The 17,910-nt window shown below is 42.6% G+C and overlaps 1 protein-coding gene across 5 annotated transcripts in view; it reads right to left on the bottom strand.

Annotated features, from left to right (window-relative positions):
* Positions 1-17,910, bottom strand: part of DHTKD1 (dehydrogenase E1 and transketolase domain containing 1) — a 50,084-nt gene that overhangs the window by 10,287 nt on the left and 21,887 nt on the right. For 4 of the 5 annotated variants that reach the window (XR_014145467.1, XM_081820581.1, XM_081820584.1 and 1 more), the window contains 8 exons: positions 14,646-14,817; positions 12,781-12,979; positions 10,861-11,173; positions 9,596-9,680; positions 8,976-9,115; positions 3,169-3,319; positions 1,820-1,926; positions 582-746 (listed from right to left, as the gene is read on the bottom strand). Coding sequence is in view for 4 of the 5 variants with exons in the window: in XM_081820581.1 (XP_081676707.1) it covers positions 582-746; positions 1,820-1,926; positions 3,169-3,319; positions 8,976-9,115; positions 9,596-9,680; positions 10,861-11,173; positions 12,781-12,979; positions 14,646-14,817 (1,332 nt within the window). In the remaining variant the exon portion in view is untranslated. The remainder of the gene's footprint in view (positions 1-581; positions 747-1,819; positions 1,927-3,168; positions 3,320-8,975; positions 9,116-9,595; positions 9,681-10,860; positions 11,174-12,780; positions 12,980-14,645; positions 14,818-17,910) is intronic. The other variant, XM_081820582.1, reaches the window with a different exon arrangement.

Below are 17,910 nucleotides of genomic sequence, written 5' to 3'. Positions count from 1 at the left end.
TTCACTCATATGTGGAATTTAAGAAACAAAACAGATGAACATAGGGGACAGGAAGGAAAAATAAAATAAGATGAAAATAAGAGAGAGAAACCAACCATAAGAGACTCTTAACTGCAGGAAACAAACTGAGGGTTGCTGGAGGGGAGGGGGGTAGGGGGATGGGGTAACTGGGTGATGGGCATTAAGGAAGGCACGTGATGTGATGAGCACTGGGTGTTCTATGCAACTGATGAGTCACTGAAACTACCCCTGAAACTAATAATGCATCATATGTTAACAAACTTGAATTTAAATAAAAATTTTTATTTATTTTTATTTTTTATTTTTTTAAAGATTTTATTTATTTATTTGACAGAGAGAGACACAGCAAGAGAGGGAACACAAGCAGGGGGAGTGGGAGAGGGAGAAGCAGGCTTCCTGCTGAGCAGGGAGCCTAATGCAGGGCTCGATCCCAGGACCCTGGGATCATGACCTGAGCCGAAGGCAGATGCTCAACGACTGGGCCACCCAGGTGCCCCTAAATAAAAATTTTTAAAAATGACAAAAGGAGAAAAGCTTCCTAACTAGCTTTTTCTACTTACAGGGAACCTGAGTAACATCTTCGGAGAAGCAACGATGAGGGGTTTTCGGAAGTTCCGGACCATCTGTCTCCTGAGCAAGTGGAAATACTGTGCAGGAGTAGTCGGGTGCACCACAAACATGTTCACTGTGTCTCCATCTACCCCCTCTTCAACACTGTCACACATCTGAGGGAGAAATGGAAGAAAGGAGCAAATGTTCAGGTTATCGCATTCAATCATAATGACCTGGGCTGTCCTAAGGGAAAGACATCTGTATACTGATAACTCCCAAACCGCATCTTCTGCATAGATATGTATGGATCCTGTATTTCTTCCCCAAACTGTAGTTTTGTGTTTGCATCACACATAGTCTTTAATTTGCCTGCAATTTATTTCTGTATTCTAATTTTTATAAAATCATTTTTCTGTATTTTTACCTATCAATATAATTGTCCATCTGTCTATCTACTGTTCTATCTACCTTTCTACTGATCTGTCATCTAGTTGTATGTTTTATCTGCACATATGCCAAAATCACTAATGATATTCACATACTAAGGTGATGTGTACAGGTATCTCCATTTACTCTGAAATACATCAGAAGATACTACAGGTTTATAGATAGAAGGATGATAATGAGTAGATGTGATAAAACAAGTGTAGTATAATAAAATACTAATGGTAGAATCTAAGGGGTCGGCATATGAATGTTCACTGGAAAATCTTACAACTTTTCTGTATGTTTGAAAATTTTCATAATAAAATATTAGGAAGCCATATGCATAAAAAGACGTAGGTTAATGATCCTTACCAACGAATAACTGTGGATATTTCTGGGTGGTTACTTAAGTTTTTTTTTTAATGATCATGAATCATTTTATAAAAATACTATCACTACTTGAAAAAAATTTTAGGTAAAAATACAGATTCCTAGGCCCCACCCCGAAGAATCTGATCTGGTGTTGGTCCCTGTATCTCTATTTACAAAAAGCTCCACAGGTGATTCTGATGATCAGCCTGGTTTGGGAACCCCGACCTTTGCCATACAAGAACCACTTTAATGGCCATAAAACCACGACGCTGGTGTACCCAGATATCACGCTGATAAGGAATATTGACGTTGCATTAAATCTGTGTCTCAAATACTCCAAGGTGTTACAGTTTGAGGTGTGCATGAAGTATCTACAGGAGGTAGCTCTATTTCAAAGCACCTCGGAAGCAGGAAGCATTTCTTGGAATCCAGAAGGCATGGGACATACCTGCAGGAACCGCTCTATGCGGCAAGAGGAGTGGTCGGGTCCAGCCCCATCGTACCCGTGGGGAAGGAGAATAACGATGCCACTCTGTAGGAGCCACTTGGCCTCCCCTGGAAAACCACATGACAGGGAGTAAGAACTCTCTGAAGCAGGAACAGAACAGCCTGATGTGACTTGGGTAGTGAAACAAATTGAGTTTGCTGTCTGATCCCCTAAAATCATTTCCATTCCATGCACTTTCCAGCAGTGTTACATGCTTCAGAGGAAAATATCCACCCTACTGGCAGAAACCCTACAGGACATGTTCACTGAACGGGCTTTAGCAGATGAAGACAAATTAAAAGGGGAATGTCCCAGTTTCAAGGACAGCATGTGTCTCTGATTCCAGGTGGCTCTTGCCTTTCCTCATGGCACCACTTACAACACAGGTCACCGTCCTCAGCCTGAGGGAGCAGGCACTTGAGGACAGCCTCTGGAGACATGTCAAAGCCCAGTCTCCTCAAGGCACTTTTCTTCCCTTTTTTTTTTTTAAGTTCTTATTTATTTATTTGTCAGAAAGAGCAAGTGTGAGAGAGAGAGCACAAGCAGGGAGAGCGGCAGGCAGAAGGAGAAGCAGGCTCCCCACTGAGCAGGGAGCCCGATGCAGGACTCGATCCCAGGACCCTGGGATCATGACCTGAGCTGAAGGCAGACACTTAACCGACTGAGCCACCCAGGCATCCTGGCACTTTTCCTTCCTTACAAGTACAAGGTTACAGAGAAACACAGCAAAGGGAGGCCTGAAGTGTACAAATTCCAAGCGTGGTTCCCCCAGAGAATGGGGTGACAGGGACTCACACTTGTACTTTACTACGTACCTTTGAATTTTACAATAAGCAGGTTCTGCTTTTGTAAATGATGATTAAAAACAATAAAGATGCACAACTACCAGCTTTCAGATACTTGAATATCCCTGGGTTGAGGGAAATGGATTTTCAAGGCCGCCATTCGCTGACCACAAATCCTCACTAATGTCTCCATTGCGTGCTTGGTATTCATGTCACAGCTGCTCAACATGCCCCAAGCGCAGACCCGAAAGTCCATTGCCTAGGAGCTGGTGGGTACATGCCCTGCTCCCTACAGCCAAGCACACTCCCCTGGAGAAGGTGCTGCCTACAGTCAGAGTGGCCCCCAGCCCTCTGGCAGCGTTCGTTAACCATCCCATAGCTGCCAGGCCCCAAAAGATGGCAGGGCAGCCCCCAAACTCTCCTGAGGGGCTGTGCTACAGCATCTCATAAGCAGCTATGGCCCTGTCCATTCATTTGTCCCCAAGGGGCTAAGGCTGTGCCCCACATGCACATGCCAACACCAACCTCCAGAGATGAACGTGTCAAAAATGATCTGAGCACCATTGAAGAAATCACCAAACTGAGCCTCCCAGAGGGGCAGTAACTTGGGGCTTTCAATGCTCATTCCATATTCAAACCCCAGGACAGCTTCTTCTGACAACGGGCTGTTGCTGACCTGATGCAAAGGAAGAGAACAGAAACACTGTCATGCAAGGAAAGGTGAGACAAGAATCAGTAAAGCATCACAAACCTCTCAAAAGGGAGGAGGGGCACAGAGGGGAGCTTTCTTTCCTTTCATCTCCGCATTTCTTTGAGAAAGGAGATCTGCTCTCTGTGAATGACGCATTTGGGGAACGTTGGCACAAAGAGAGAAGGAGGGGAAAGAATGGAATATGGGCATTAATGATTTTCTTTAAAGATAAGCAAAATTAGGGGTGCCTGGGTGGCTCAGTTGGTTAAGCATCCAACTCTTAATCTCAGCTTGGGTCTTGAGTTCAGGGTTGTGAGTTCAAGCCCCATATTGGGGCCTACTTAAAAAAATAAAAAATAAAAAGTTATTTAAAAATTTTTAAAATGATAAACAAAATTAACTTCTCAGATAACCTATCTTTATTGCTGAGAGTAAAACTGTGTCATACAAGCTTTAAAAAAATGTATCACAAAACAAAGTCGGGGGAAGTTACCAAAAGTAAGCCTACCTTTGGTTAGAATCCACTATTCTAATATCCTATCTGCACAATAAAGCAAAAGAACCATCACGACATGTTAAGATAAAAAAGAAAAACAGAACATAAAATTAGATCTCTGAGGAGGCAAAAAAGACAGGACAATTAAATGCAACACAATTCTACTCAGAGGATAACATGAGTGGATCTAAGGGTACCATGCTAAGTGAAATAAGTCACACAGAGAAAGACAAATACCATATGATTTCATTTGTATGTGGAATCTAAAAAAACAAGAGAAACGAAAAAACAAACAAAAGCAGAAACAGACCCATAAATACAGAGAACGAATTGGTGATCGCCAGGGGAGGGGGGGGATGGGCAAAGTGGATGGAAGAGAGACTGGGAAGTCCAGGCTTCCAGTGATGGAATGAATAAGTCACGGGGTGAAAGGTACAGCACAGGGAATATTGTCAATGGTAGTGGAACAGCGTAAGGTGACAGATGGTAGCTAGACTTGTGAGCACATCATGGTGTTGTACACCTGAAACTAATACAACATTGTGCATCACTCTACTTCAATCAAAAAAAAAAAAAAAGAGGGGTGCCTGGGTGGCTCAGTCATTAAACGTCTGCCTTCAGCTCGGGTCGTGATCCCAGGGTCCTGGGATCGAGCCCTGCATCGGGCTTCTTGCTCAGAGGGAAGCCTGCTTCTCCCTCTCCCATTCCCCCTGCTCGTGTTCCCTCTCTCACTGTGTCTCTCTCTGTCAAATAAATAAATAAAATCTTTAAAAAAAAGATAAAATAAAAAATAAATAGAAATAAACACAACATGATTCTGAATGGGGTTGGAGGATGAGATGGTAGTCACATTTCAAGGTTCATTTCCTGACATGGATGGTTGTACTGCGTGGTGGAGGAAAAGGTCCTTGTTTGCGGAAACATGCATTCAGGGCAGGAGGTGAGCAACCTGGTATTTCCAACTTGGTGTCTCAAATGTTTCAGAAGGAGAAAGAGTTCCTTTTGTATTGTACATCGAACTTTTTTGCAATTTCGTCTTTGTTTCAAAATGTTTCTAAAAGATATTTGTAAGTCATGTATTTATAGAATATTAGCTGGCAATAAAAAGGAATGAGGTAGTGACAGGTACCACTTGGATGAGCCCTGAAAACATGATGCTAAGAAGCCAGTCACAAAAGGCTGCTTATTTATACGATTCTGTCTGTACGAAAAGTCCAAAATAGGCAAATCAATAGAAAGAGAAAGTAGATTAACGGTTGTCAGCGGCAGAGTGGAGGAAGGCATGGGGAGACTCCTCCTGGGTATGGGATTTCTTTCTGGGGGTGATGAAAATGTTCCGAGACTAGATAGTGGTGATATTTGCAGCGCTCTGTGAATATACTAAAAACCACTGAATTGTATACATTGAAAGACTGAATTCAAAAAGTTGTATCTCAATAAATCTTTTATTTATAAAAAAACTCTTGAGGTGCCTAGGAGGCTCAGTCAGTTAAGCGTCCTACTCTTGGTTTCAGCTCAGCTCATGATCTCAGGGTCGTAAGATCTAGCCCCGGGCCAGGCTCCGCGCCTAACAGGGAGTCTGCTTGAGATTATCTCTGTCCCTCTCCCTCTGCCCCTTACCCTGAGAGGGCAGATGTGCACACTATCTCTCTAAAAACAAAACAAAACAAACAAAAAACTCTGTGAAAAAACTACATCTCCACTATGACTACAAGTATAAAAATTTGTGATTTATATGGTTAAGTTACTCAATGACAATATAGAAAAATAAAAATAGATGATTTATTACCATGGTTAGGATTGTGTATAATTTGTCTTTTCTGATTTCTCTTTTGATTTCAGTTATAATTTGTATGTTACATTAATTTTAGAAGACAGCTACATTTCTCAGATTCCCGAGTGCATTGTAAATGGGGTTTAGACTGGAACCCACACCTTCTGTCTGTCCTCACCTCCTCATCTGTCTTCGTACCTGAAGCTGATATACCCACCCATGTTCTAAATCCATTCTTCCTTTCTGCTTCTTCACAAGCTTCATCACCTAATGCCTGTTTTCTGAACCCCTCCTCACTGGCTTTCCCCTCACAGCAGATAGAAATCAATAGCTCAAAAATGCAACGAGAAACATTCCCCTGACCCATGCTCTACAGCTGTAGCTTCCTTTCACAGTTAAGCTTCTAGAAGAATTATCTAATCCACTTGTCTCCAGTTCTGTAACTCCTGTTTACCCATCAAGCTAGTGCAATCCAGCTTCTGTTCTCACCGCTCCATGAAAACAGCTCTATGTGAGGTCGACCCTTGACCTTCCAGTTGCTAAATCCAATGGCCATGCTGTTCTTTCTCATCTATGACTTCTCCCTCCTTCAGTTCATGACACAGCGACTCCCAGTTCTCCTCCTGCCTTTCTGAATGCTCTTTTGGGAAATACTTTTTCTCTGCCAGCACCTTAAAAACTGTTTTTCCCAAGACCCTATCCCTTGGCCCTCTTCCTGTTCTGCTCTCTCCCAGGGAGATAATCCCACCCTGTGGTTTCAAACATTTCTACACCCTGATGATGTCCAAACGTGTATCTCAAGACTAGATTCCTTCTTTAACTCCAGACATACGTATCTAATTGCCTTTCTGTAATGGACAAAAACTTCTATGTTCTTCAGCCACCTCAAAGGCAAATGTCCAAAACTGAATCCATCATCTTTCCTTACCAAACCCGTTCCCTCTCTTTACTCTATATTTCGGTGAATGCCACCATCATATAGCAAATGTCCGAGTCAGGAAGCAGGAGATAAGCAAGACTAGTCTTTCTTCTCCACTCCCTACATCTACCACTAAGTCCTATAGCTCTTCTCAAATCTGCCCCATATTCCGTCTGCACTGCTACTGCCCTAATTCAGGTCCCTGCGATTTTCTGCCTAGACAACTGAGAAGCCTCCTTAGAAATTGTCCTTACCTCAGTAAAGCTGGGACAGAGAAACTGTCCAAAATTCTCATCCATCTTCAGCTTCCCAAGTACCATCAGGAGGGCTCTTTCTGATACAAAAACCTGATCACCTGTTCAAAATTCCTCCAAGGTTTCCAGCTTCCGTTGCATTCCAAGTCTTTCACAATGTGGGGAGTCTGGCCAGTCTCCTCTTCCTTGCCCCTGTACCCACTTTGCAGCTGAATCTCCAGTCACATGAAGCTATTTGGAGTTCCTGTCCTCTCACTTCACAGGTTTTGTGTGTACGATTGTGCCCACCTGGAATGTCCTCCCTGCATGCATCAGACTAGGCAACTCCTCATGTCCCACCAGCCCCAGCTCAAATCTGCCTTCCTCTCCCAAGCTTCTCCTGATTTCCCAAGTAGACTTGCTGCACCTTCACCTATACATTCAATGTACTTTATAAACTTGTATACGCATATCTACCTTCATGTCTTGGATTTATTAATGCTTTTATTTATTCCGAAATGCACTTGAGGTGGCTCATGATATACATAATATACAATGTGATAATGTAAATGTAAGTAGAAAAAAGATAAAGATTGAGACACAGAACAGAGGGGACAGACAACCTGGTGACCTACAGACACCAAGGGTACCATGGCCTTCACCCCTTCCTGGGAGCCAGTGCTGACTGGGGAATGCCACACGGTTGCAGAACTCACGGTGCATATACAAGACAAACCACTGCTCAGTGAGCTGCAACCACTCTCAGGACCACGAGCAAGGAGTTCCTCCCAGGGTCTTCATATAAAGGACATGCTATTAGATAATTAATGAAATCTTTGACAGCATCCTCTTAATAGATGCAAGGCATTTACTTGGGGCTTTCTAAATAGTAATAGTCAAAATGAACTGATACTATGTATCAAGTCACAATTCAGAGAAGGACATGGGGGTGGCAGGATACTTCACATTTCAGTATCTAGATCCCCAATCTGACTTGATCCGGGGTAGATTTCAGACTAATGCAAAGAAAAGATGAGCTTCATGTCCTTTTAAGTAATTGTTCTGGAATCTTGCTTTTGACAAGCTAATTTGTTTAAATATTGAGTATCAGTAAACTCAAGATTATACTCAAACAAATGACTAGAATAGGAAGAAAGATTACATGACACTAAGCATACCTTGAAGGTTAATTTAACAAACATCATGTGCCCAGCACTACGCTCGCTATTAGAGAGATAAAAATGAAAAGACCCAGCCCCTGCCTTTGACTCTAATGACTAGAGCTCAGTGACTAGCACATAGAAGTATACGGTAATAGATATATTTGTCAAGCCCACTAAACCTTAGAAAATAAGGTAACCTTGAGAAAGCTGGGCATTTTTTAAAAAATAAGCTCTATGCCCACTATGGTGCTTGAACACATGACCCAAAGATCAAGAGTTTCACGCTCTACTGACTGAGCCAACCAAGTGCTCTAGGGCTTTTTTATTTTTTTTAATAGGCAAGAAATGCTGACTTATTATCCACATCTTTGGCTTCCTTTAATGAATTCAGCAACACACAGTTTACAACGTCACTTCTGGATTGACAAAATGAACATCCTTCTGACATTTACAAGACTACAGATAAGTAGATGGAGTAACAGCTCTAGTCTACTCACTAGTATGCTCCTTCCATCCCAAGTGTATAGATCTCCATTCTCCACCCATTCAGCACCCTTTATTTCAAAAAGGATTGAACCCATGTTGCTAATGGCAAGATTTCATTTTTTTTTATGGCTGAGTAATATCTAGATGGTATAATGCTAGGTGAAATAAGTCAGTCAGAAAAAGATAAATACCATATGACTTCACTCATGTATGGAATTTAAGAAATGAACAAAATGAATGAAAAGAAAAAGAGACAACAAACCAGACTCAGAGAACAAACTGGTCATGACCAGAGGGGAGGTGGGGATAGGTAGATGGGGGGATGGAGGGATGGAGGGATGGGGGGGATGGGTGAAATACATGAAGGGATTAAGAGTACACCAGGTGATGTATGGAAATGTTGAATCACTATATTGTATATCTGAAACTAATATAACACCATGTTAATTATACTAATTTAAAAAAAAATTGAACTCAAAGTTGCTAACATCTGCTTCTAGTTGCTTTAAGAATCCTGTAACTATAATTATTGGCACCTGGGTTTTGCAATAAATTAAAAAGACATTCTACCTCTAGAAACCCCTTCTGATTAGGGTCCATATGGTTCAGAGGGATATAGGTGTCATCGGTCTTCTGGCAAACAACCATTGCGTGCCTCTGACTAAAAGTTCCACGGCCAACATCTTGCCCACTCAGACGCACATCAAAACCTTAAGCAAACAGGTAGGAAAAAAGAAAAATCCAGATTCCCATGAATAACTTAAGTATTAACAAGGCATGGTGACTCTGAATTCTTACACATCAGCTCATCCTGAAAATTTTCCTTAGCAAAGAGATTATCCTTATTAAAATAAACCTCTCCTATATTCAAAAGTCTGTGTAAGGTGAGAATATACAAGAGTGGAGAGTCATCAGCCACTCTACAATCTTTAGAGGAAAATATCTTTCCAACTCATCCGGCACAGAGCCCTTTGGTTTCCCAGCAAGAAACGTTCTGCCATTTATTCTCTGATGAAGGTTACCAACATGACTTATACTAAGATCAAATTATATTGTCGAAAAGTTTAGAACCTCTCTAGTCGATGAAAATGACAGGAGATAGTTCTAATTCAAAACCTCAGGGGTCACATATAACAAATGTCATACAAAGCACTCCCTACCAGCTGTGCAGCTAACCAGAAACTTCTTACCCTGAGCAAGTAATGAGCCCAAGGCAAGAGCTTCTGCCGTGGCCCAGTCTAACTTTGTTCCATCCATCACTTTCTCCAGTCTGGACTGCAAAAAATGGAAGGGGAGGAAAAAAAAAAAAGACACTTTTAAGAGTCTACCCCCTTTTTCACACTGAGTCCAAAAAATGTAATGCAACAACAGTAAGTATCAAAAGCACAATGTTAAGTAAAAGAGTAAGTGCAGAAGGAAACGTAAGAGGATGATAGCAGTTCTAGGTTTTCAACCAGGCAAAACAAGCAGGCGCTTCGGTTAGTGGTTAACCTGTGCATGAAGGAGAGGAGATGGTGCCAGGGAGGGCACGAGGGAAACTATGTCTAATATTCTAATTCTTCAGCTGGATGGTAAGTACATAGATTGTTTTAAGAGTCTCTATGCCTGGGGCGCCTGGGTGGCTCAGTCGGTTAAGCATCCAACTTTTGGATTTGGCTCAGGCTATGATCTCATGGGTCATGAGATCGAGCCCCTCGAGGGGCTCCCTGCTCAGCGGGAGTCTCCTTGGACATTCTCTCCCTCTTCCCCTCCCCTCCCACCTCAAATAAATAAATCTTAAAAAATAAAGTCTCTTTACAGACAATAGTAACCTAAAAAGGAAATTAGGATTACAAAAATCATCCAGAGGACAGTGCCTCCATTCAAGTTTAAGAAAGGCAAAGGCCTTTGGCTCCTTGCTCCCCGACTTTCAGCATGGCGAGTCCCACGTTCTAGGAAACTCCAAGGCGCAGGCAAACCAAGACTTCAATCCGTATTTAACCTGAGACAATATGTAAACCTGAGACCTGCGTAAGGGTCTAAACAGTCGCCTTTGGGGTATGCGTGTTGACTTCTATTCATTTTTATTTAAGCTACCCCCCAAAATGAAAGTGTTTTCTGTTCACTGGTCAGAAAAATCAAAACAGGCATTCCTGTGCCGCCGTATCTATGATAATGGGCACTCAGTCCACATGCATGTGATGTATTAAACATGTATGAATAAATAAATAAATGGAGGGAAATGAGAAGTAGACCAAATCTGCAATGACTCTCAGGACCAAACCATGTGTGTGTAGGAAGGGAAGAAGAAAGAAAAAAGGAGAAGGGGACAAATCGGAGTTCACCAGGATGGGCTCCCAGAACCTGGCGACCCACAATCAGTAACTCTCAAATTCGTTAGCCAACCGAAAAGACCAGATCAGTGCCGATTTCTGTGCTGCACGAGACAGTCACTGGAAATCGTGAGGCTCCCTACCTGAACGTACATCTTCAGAAGGTGACTGTGCATCTGGAGGTCCTCTGGCACCGCCACAGACTTCCCGCCAATAAACCGCAGGAGGTCGAGGGGCACACCCGTGTCCCAGGTGCTAATGCAGGCTGGCGGCTGGACCAGGCCCTGCCAGTGGGCCTGCAGGTTGGTGGCCAGGGGGCTATACTGTGCCATGTTGGTTAAATGGTTATTTAACTTCGAGAAGTAGGAGGATTTGATTTCCGACACCTCTTCCTGGGTCATGAGTCCGTTGGCAATCAGGTGTTCTGCATAGGTGTCCGGGATGCTCTTTCGGGCTCTGTCCAGGAAACAGGGGACAAAAGTCCATCTGATTTGCAACAATTGAAGAATGACAGACACAGTCATTGTCAAAGGTATCACAGGGCATCATCACCATAAGAAGGCACACAGGGCACGTTCTGGAACTAGACAGCGGGGGTGGTTGCACAACATTGTTGAGTGTACTAGATGCCTCTGAATTGTTCATTTTAAAATGATCCATTTTATGTTATGTAACTTTCACTCCAATACCTTATTTTTTGTTTAAGGCAATGGGGAGTAACAACCTCTTGCAAGTAAGCAAGAAAAAAACAAATTCCTCTTTATAAGCTTTCAGCTACATCAAGGTAGAAATAATTAGTAGAGTTTCTCTATGAATTGGTACATTCTGGACAGTTACTTATAAGACTGATCTACGTTGTCTACCCCTTTATTTCAAAAAGTATTGAACTCAACGTCACCAACATCTGTTTCCGGTGGCTTTAATAATCCAGTAACTATAATAATCAGTATCTCAGTTTTACAACAGTAATAATGCCACTCTATGTTCACGTAATACTTTAAACTACAAAGTTTGCTCACATACTTTATCGTATTTAGTCCTGACAAAAGTGAGAGGTAGACCAGATAGATTTTTTTTAATGGGGCCCTGAGCCACACCAAGCCACTCAGCATCTACATTCAAAGCTAGACAGAGAACCCAGCCTTGTTCTTCCGAGAGCAGTCTGCTACCTATGACCAGAAAGACCTGTAAAATGTCACTCAATTTATTCCTCTGCTTTCATTTATACCTATGAAAAAATAAGGTGGGGAAGGGGCTCTGTTGTACTCTCTAGTATCAAAAAAAAAAAAATTCCAAAGTAACACGTTCCTCTGTCACATTACTCTTCTATCCCAGTGCTGTCCAGCAGAAATGTAGTATGAGCCAATGTGTAATTAAAAATTTCTTAGTGGTCACATTAGAAAAGGCTTAAAAAAATAGGTGGAATTAATTTTAATAACATATTTATTTAACCCAATATATGCAGAATATGGTCACTTCAATACTTTATCAACATAAAAATAACTATTGAGGTAGTTTACATTTTTCTTGTCAGATGAAGTCTTTGGAATCTGGTGTGTATATTACACTTACAGCCCCTCTCCAGCAGGACTGGCCACATTTCAAGTGTTCAGTAGCCACGTATGGTAGTGGCCTCCATATTGGATGGCATGGTTCTCAAGATTCCTTATAATCCATCATATTACCTCTTGCCGAGGCACCAAGTGAATCATGGAGGATCTGCTTCTGGTCCTGTCGATGGTATACTAAGTAGCTTCAGGCTACAGGCTCTGCCCAAGTCCTCCTACTTCAGTTTCCCATCTGCCAAGTGGGGTTGGTAAATTGCCTTTGTTTATTCCATGAGCAAACGAGTAGAGGTTGAAGAATATGGGGAGCTTTCCTGGGACCCATAGGGTGACCATCCCAGTTTGCTCAGGACTGTCCCAGTTTTAGCACTGGAAGTTCTGTGTACCCGGCAACCCAGGGAGTTGGTCACCCTACCTCAGAGTGTCTAATAAAAATAGTAAAAATAATGTGAGCACTATGGGGACGAGGGGATCTTCAAAGGAGGTTTAAAATTGTACCTGATGATTCTGTACATGACTGGGTTGGTGAAGAAGGGCTCGTCAAGCTCGTTGTGGCCCCACTGCCTGTAGCATAACAAATCAACAATCACATCCTTCCGGAAATGGCGCTGGTATTCAAAAGCCAGCTGTGTGGCACGGACCACTTCCTCTGGGCTGTCTCCATTGACATGGATGATGGCGCAGCCCACAAGCTTCCCTGAAACAGAGAAGACAGATGAAACCAGCCAGCTATCCCCAAACGACATTAGCCCACCTCCAAGTCCTGTTGCCTGTGTGGGGAGGCAGCCCACATACTCAGAGGTGATTTGGCTGGTTTGTTAAGAACCCATACTTTGGAGTCCAGCTGACAGGAAAGGGGTCATGTCCCAGCTCTGCAACTTACTCTGTGACCTTGGTAAAGTTATAAATCTCAGTCTTCTTATCTATAAAACTGAGATAATAGCTCCTACCTCTTAGCAATGTTGTAAAGGTTGCATGAGTTAACAAAGAGAAGTCCTAGAATGTGTTCCCAGTATCTCTATCAAACTAATCACAAAAAATTCATAGGGACCTCTGGCTGGCTCAGTCGGAGGAGCAAGGGACTCTTGATCTTGGGGTCCTGAGTTCGAGCCTCACACTGGGTATAGAGATTACTTAAGAATAAATGAACTTGGGGTGCCTGGGTGGCTCAGTCGTGAAGCGTCTGCCTTCGGCTCAGGTCATGATCCCGGGGTCCTGGGATCGAGCCCCATATCGGGCTCCCTGCTCGGTGGGAAGCCTGCTACTCCCTCTCCCACTCCCCCTGCTTGTGTTCCCTCTCTCGCTGTGTCTCTCTCTGTCAAATAAATAAATAAAATCTTTAAAAAAAAAAAAAGAATAAATGAACTTTAGGGGCGCCTGGGTGGCTCAGTCGTTAAGCGCCTGCCTTCAGCTCGGATCATGATCCCAGGGTCCTGGAATCGAGCCCCACATTGGGCTCCCTGCTCCGTGGGAAGTTGGCTTCTCCCTCTCCCTCTGTCCCTGCTTGTGTTCCCTCTCTCACTGTGTCTCTCTCTGTCAAATAAATAAATAAATAAAATCTTAAAAAAAAAAAAAAGAATAAATGAACTTTAAAAGAAAATTCACATAGATAGCCCCAAAAGGCATCCAGGCCAGGGTCTGGGTGCAAAAATGGAATAATTCCTACCACCTAAGAGTTTTTGTAACTCATGAACTGGATGATGGGTAAAAAAGCCCTGCCTTTCTCTTAATTCTGTCCAATTTCCAGGGTAAAATGAGTCAACTTTGCTTCCTCACATCTGATTTCTAACCAAGACCACTTGCCAAATTCACTGATTGAATATATCCTTCTTGACTAGGGTTTTGGGTACGCCAGGTCTGAATCTCCTAAGACGAGTACCCTGGTGTTCTACCAACTATATTGATCTTTGGTTTTCACCAGATCATTCAACTGGATACTTGGACAATTTGAGATGGCACACTCTCGGTTCTGCTCTTGTCTTACTTCCTTGGATTCAAAGATCACACTCAGACTTTTTTTTTTTTTTTAAGATTTTATTTATTTATTTGTCAGAGAGAGAGAGAGAGGGAACACAAGCAGGGGGAGCAGCAGGGAGAGGGAGAAGCAGGCTCCCCACCTAGCAGGGAGCCCCATGCGGGGCTCGATCCCAGGACCCCGGGGTCATGACCTGAGCGGAAGGCAGACGCTTAACGACTGAGCCACCCAGGTGCCCCCACACTCAAGACTTTTAAAGGAATATTAATAACACTGTTGGTAATTACTGACCATATCCGATCCAAAATTTAAAATGGGATAACCAGCGAGATTCACTCTTCCAAGTGAACTAGATGTTTCTCTAGGGCCGCCTCCCTGTGTCACGTACCGATATCACTGCAGTATAAGGAAGACCTTCCTCTTTCTGCAGGAGTGGTGTAACCCAGCTGGTTATTGACAATCAGATGGACACTCCCACCAATTCTGAAATGTGGGAGATTAGACAGCGTAAATGTTTCAGGAACAATCCCCTGACCACAGAAAGATGCATCACCGTGAACCTAAATCATGGAGGAGAAAATGAGAAAATGAACATAAGGGGTATAGAAATTTATGTTTCTAATTGGAATAAATTGTTTTCAAATAATAAACGGAATAAAAACAACCACACTCTCACTGCTCCTCTGCCCTCCCAAAACTCTGCTTGTTCTGTACAAGATTTTCTAGAAGGTTAGGCTGATCTCAAGCAGGTTTCAAAGCCCTTTTCCTCTTGTGGCCACCACCGGCTGATCCATTCTACCCACCCCCACATTATCACTCACACCCATCATTTCTAATATACCCATCAACATTCTAGAACAAACAGCAGCACCACAGAAGGAAGGGCTATTGGAGGTATAGAAGGAAAATCAGCTCCAGCACAGGTTTCACAAAAACAGCCTGCAAGACATGAGGAACAGTGCACAGCTTTGAACCTTCTCTCTTCCCCAGTCATCCTGCCCCTGAAAAGAGTCTGTGTGCAGCTTGCATCCCCTAATCCCCACTGGGTGTGTTGGCCACCACTGTAAACATAAAGGAGGGTGATGTGATGCAAAGAAGGAGGCCGGGGGGGTGGTGTCTCTCACAAGTGGGTGAAAGGATGCTTTGAGGAACCAACAAAATACTACCACACAACGTCTGAAATGTGCTATTCTTCCATTTGAAGTCTGTTAGATCACAACATCATCACAAAACCTGACAGACAGGAAGTGATAGAGAAAAAGTGAAATCTCTTTTAGAAAAGTTGAAAGCAAATAATGAGGGAATTGTAGATCTTAGAAAATCTTAGAAGATATGAGTTCTACTGACTTCAGGCTAAAAGGAGATTACCTGTCAAATCAACATATTATATCCCTTAAACTTACGTAACATTATTGTTAAATATATTGCAGTAAAAAATAAATTAAATAAAAGGCTAATACCAGAAACAGTCAAAATGCCGGAGTAAAAAATAAAATGATCTGAGATGCCCTAACAGTGTGACCATTGGAACTCTAAAAATAACAGAAGTAAAAGACCTAAATAGAGTGAAGAAAGAATACTTGGAAGTAGATTTTTTTAAAGGACATTAAAAATGTCCTTAAAATAGTCTTTTTTTTAACGTAAATAGAATATTTTGGCTAAGAAAGGAAGCACTCCTTTGCAGAAGTAACATTTCCAGGCCACACCTTCCCTTGGCTAGGGTCTATAGAGATGAATCCCATTTTGGAGTATCTACACCTAGTAGTAACAAATACCCTCACATTATCTCCACAGCGTTAATCCACTCAATGGGGGGGGAGGTGCAGATAAGAAAGTCACTACTGTCCTTTTTACAGATGAGAAAACCAAGGTTCACCAAGAGTGCATATTTCACACTGGAGTAGACACTGGGCCTTCTATGGTACCTCTGGGTTTTTTTCTATGTATTTCTCTACCCCTCCAAGTCTTTCTCCTGGATCAAGGAACTTATTATGTACATGCTCTCATTTAATTCTCAGAACACTATGAGGAATGTAATATACTCCCATTTACCTATGATATTCAGAGAACACAGGTAACAGAACCAAGCACACCAAGCCAGAAAGCAGCAAAGGCAGGATTTGAACTCAAGTCTTTTGTCTTTTCTGCACCACATTACACTGTAAAGTCCAACCCTTAGCCACCAGGTCCAGGGGCTCTGGGCATCTGAACGCTCCTCCTTGATGATGGGATTTCTGAGGGATGGTGGTGTAAGAGGAGTCAGTAAAGCAAGGAAGAGGGAGGGATTTGTGCCTCTTCTGCTCCTTTACAAAAATGTTACAGTAGAGGCATTGATAAGAACATACCATCTGGGGGAGGGGGGCACCTGGGTGGCCCAGTCTGATAAGCATCTGACTCTTGATTTCGGCTCAGGTCATGATCTCAGGGTTGTGGAACGGAGACCCCCACCGGGCTCCATGCCCAGCGCTGAGGGTGGAACCTACTTAAGATTCTCTCTCACCCTCCCTTTCTGTCCCTCCCAGCCCCCTCCCTCTCTCCCTCTCTAAAAAAAAGAGCATAACATCTGGCGTCAACTATACTCAAACAAAAATTTCTCAAAAAAAGAACATAACATCTGCTCATAACTTGCATCGTTTTATCATGGTCTTTGGATTCTTGGCACGAAAGCACACATGTGCCATTTGCTAATTTTATTTTCTTCTTAAATCACAAGAGAAACCACTCCACTATGCCCCATAAAGCTTTTTGGGAGTAAGGGTCCAGAAGCACAAACAAATGCTGAGTGAGGTGGGAGCTACTCAGCCAAACATGGCCAGGGGGTTAGACAGACGTACCCGTCACAAAGGACAATCTACCTTCACCAGGTTCTGGACCCAGATAAATAGAAGACAGGCAGAAAAAGTAGCATCCAGAATCTCACCCACCATGATATTATAGGCTCCAAATTTAGAGCTCCCAGAAGAAATTAGAATTACATCCTTGAACAAGGCAAGACATGTACAGACACAGCAGGGCAAAATAATTTTGGAACACAAAGTAGACAAAAGAGGGCAGTCAGTTTCTCATCACTTTAAAGAAAATGCCATTTTCACCTCTTACTTCTGGAGTCCATGTGAAGACCTGCTTCATGCACTGGGCAAACGTGAATGATAGAAATATTTTAGAGTATCATCAATTAAGTCAAGTGAAAGGTAAAGAGAATGGCTAACAATGTAACATTTCCATTTCAAAATACCATAGTGTAGTCAAAGGCAATGCTGCTACCCCCAATTTACTTACTACAAGTTTCTGGCCCATGAGAAATTAACATGCGATAATAAGATACAGTTGTTATTCGGATAAGTAGCGAAATATTCTCCTGCCTTACAGATTTACCTATTCCTGTGGGGTTTAAAGACTCAGTTACTGATATCCAGAATTAATTACTGCCCAGTAGTTAAAAGTTCATATTTAAATGAATACTCATAGAAAAAAAAAATGTGACCCACAGTCCAAACCTCTAGGCTGTTGGGTTACCAAAACTGGGGGTGACTGGTGTGACTGGGGGTGACTGGGGGTGGAGGTGGGGGTGGGGGTGGGTAAAGGAAGCAAGAACCACGCTCATAATTAGTATTGGCTGCCTTAATGCCAAAGACCTTTATTTTATTTCATTA

The sequence above is a fragment of the Leptonychotes weddellii genome, chromosome 5, assembly GCF_054177405.1.
Source record: "Leptonychotes weddellii isolate Sample4059 chromosome 5, ASM5417740v2, whole genome shotgun sequence".
Classification (NCBI taxonomy): Eukaryota; Metazoa; Chordata; class Mammalia; order Carnivora; family Phocidae; genus Leptonychotes; species Leptonychotes weddellii.
This window is presented reverse-complemented; position numbering and strand designations above follow the sequence as displayed.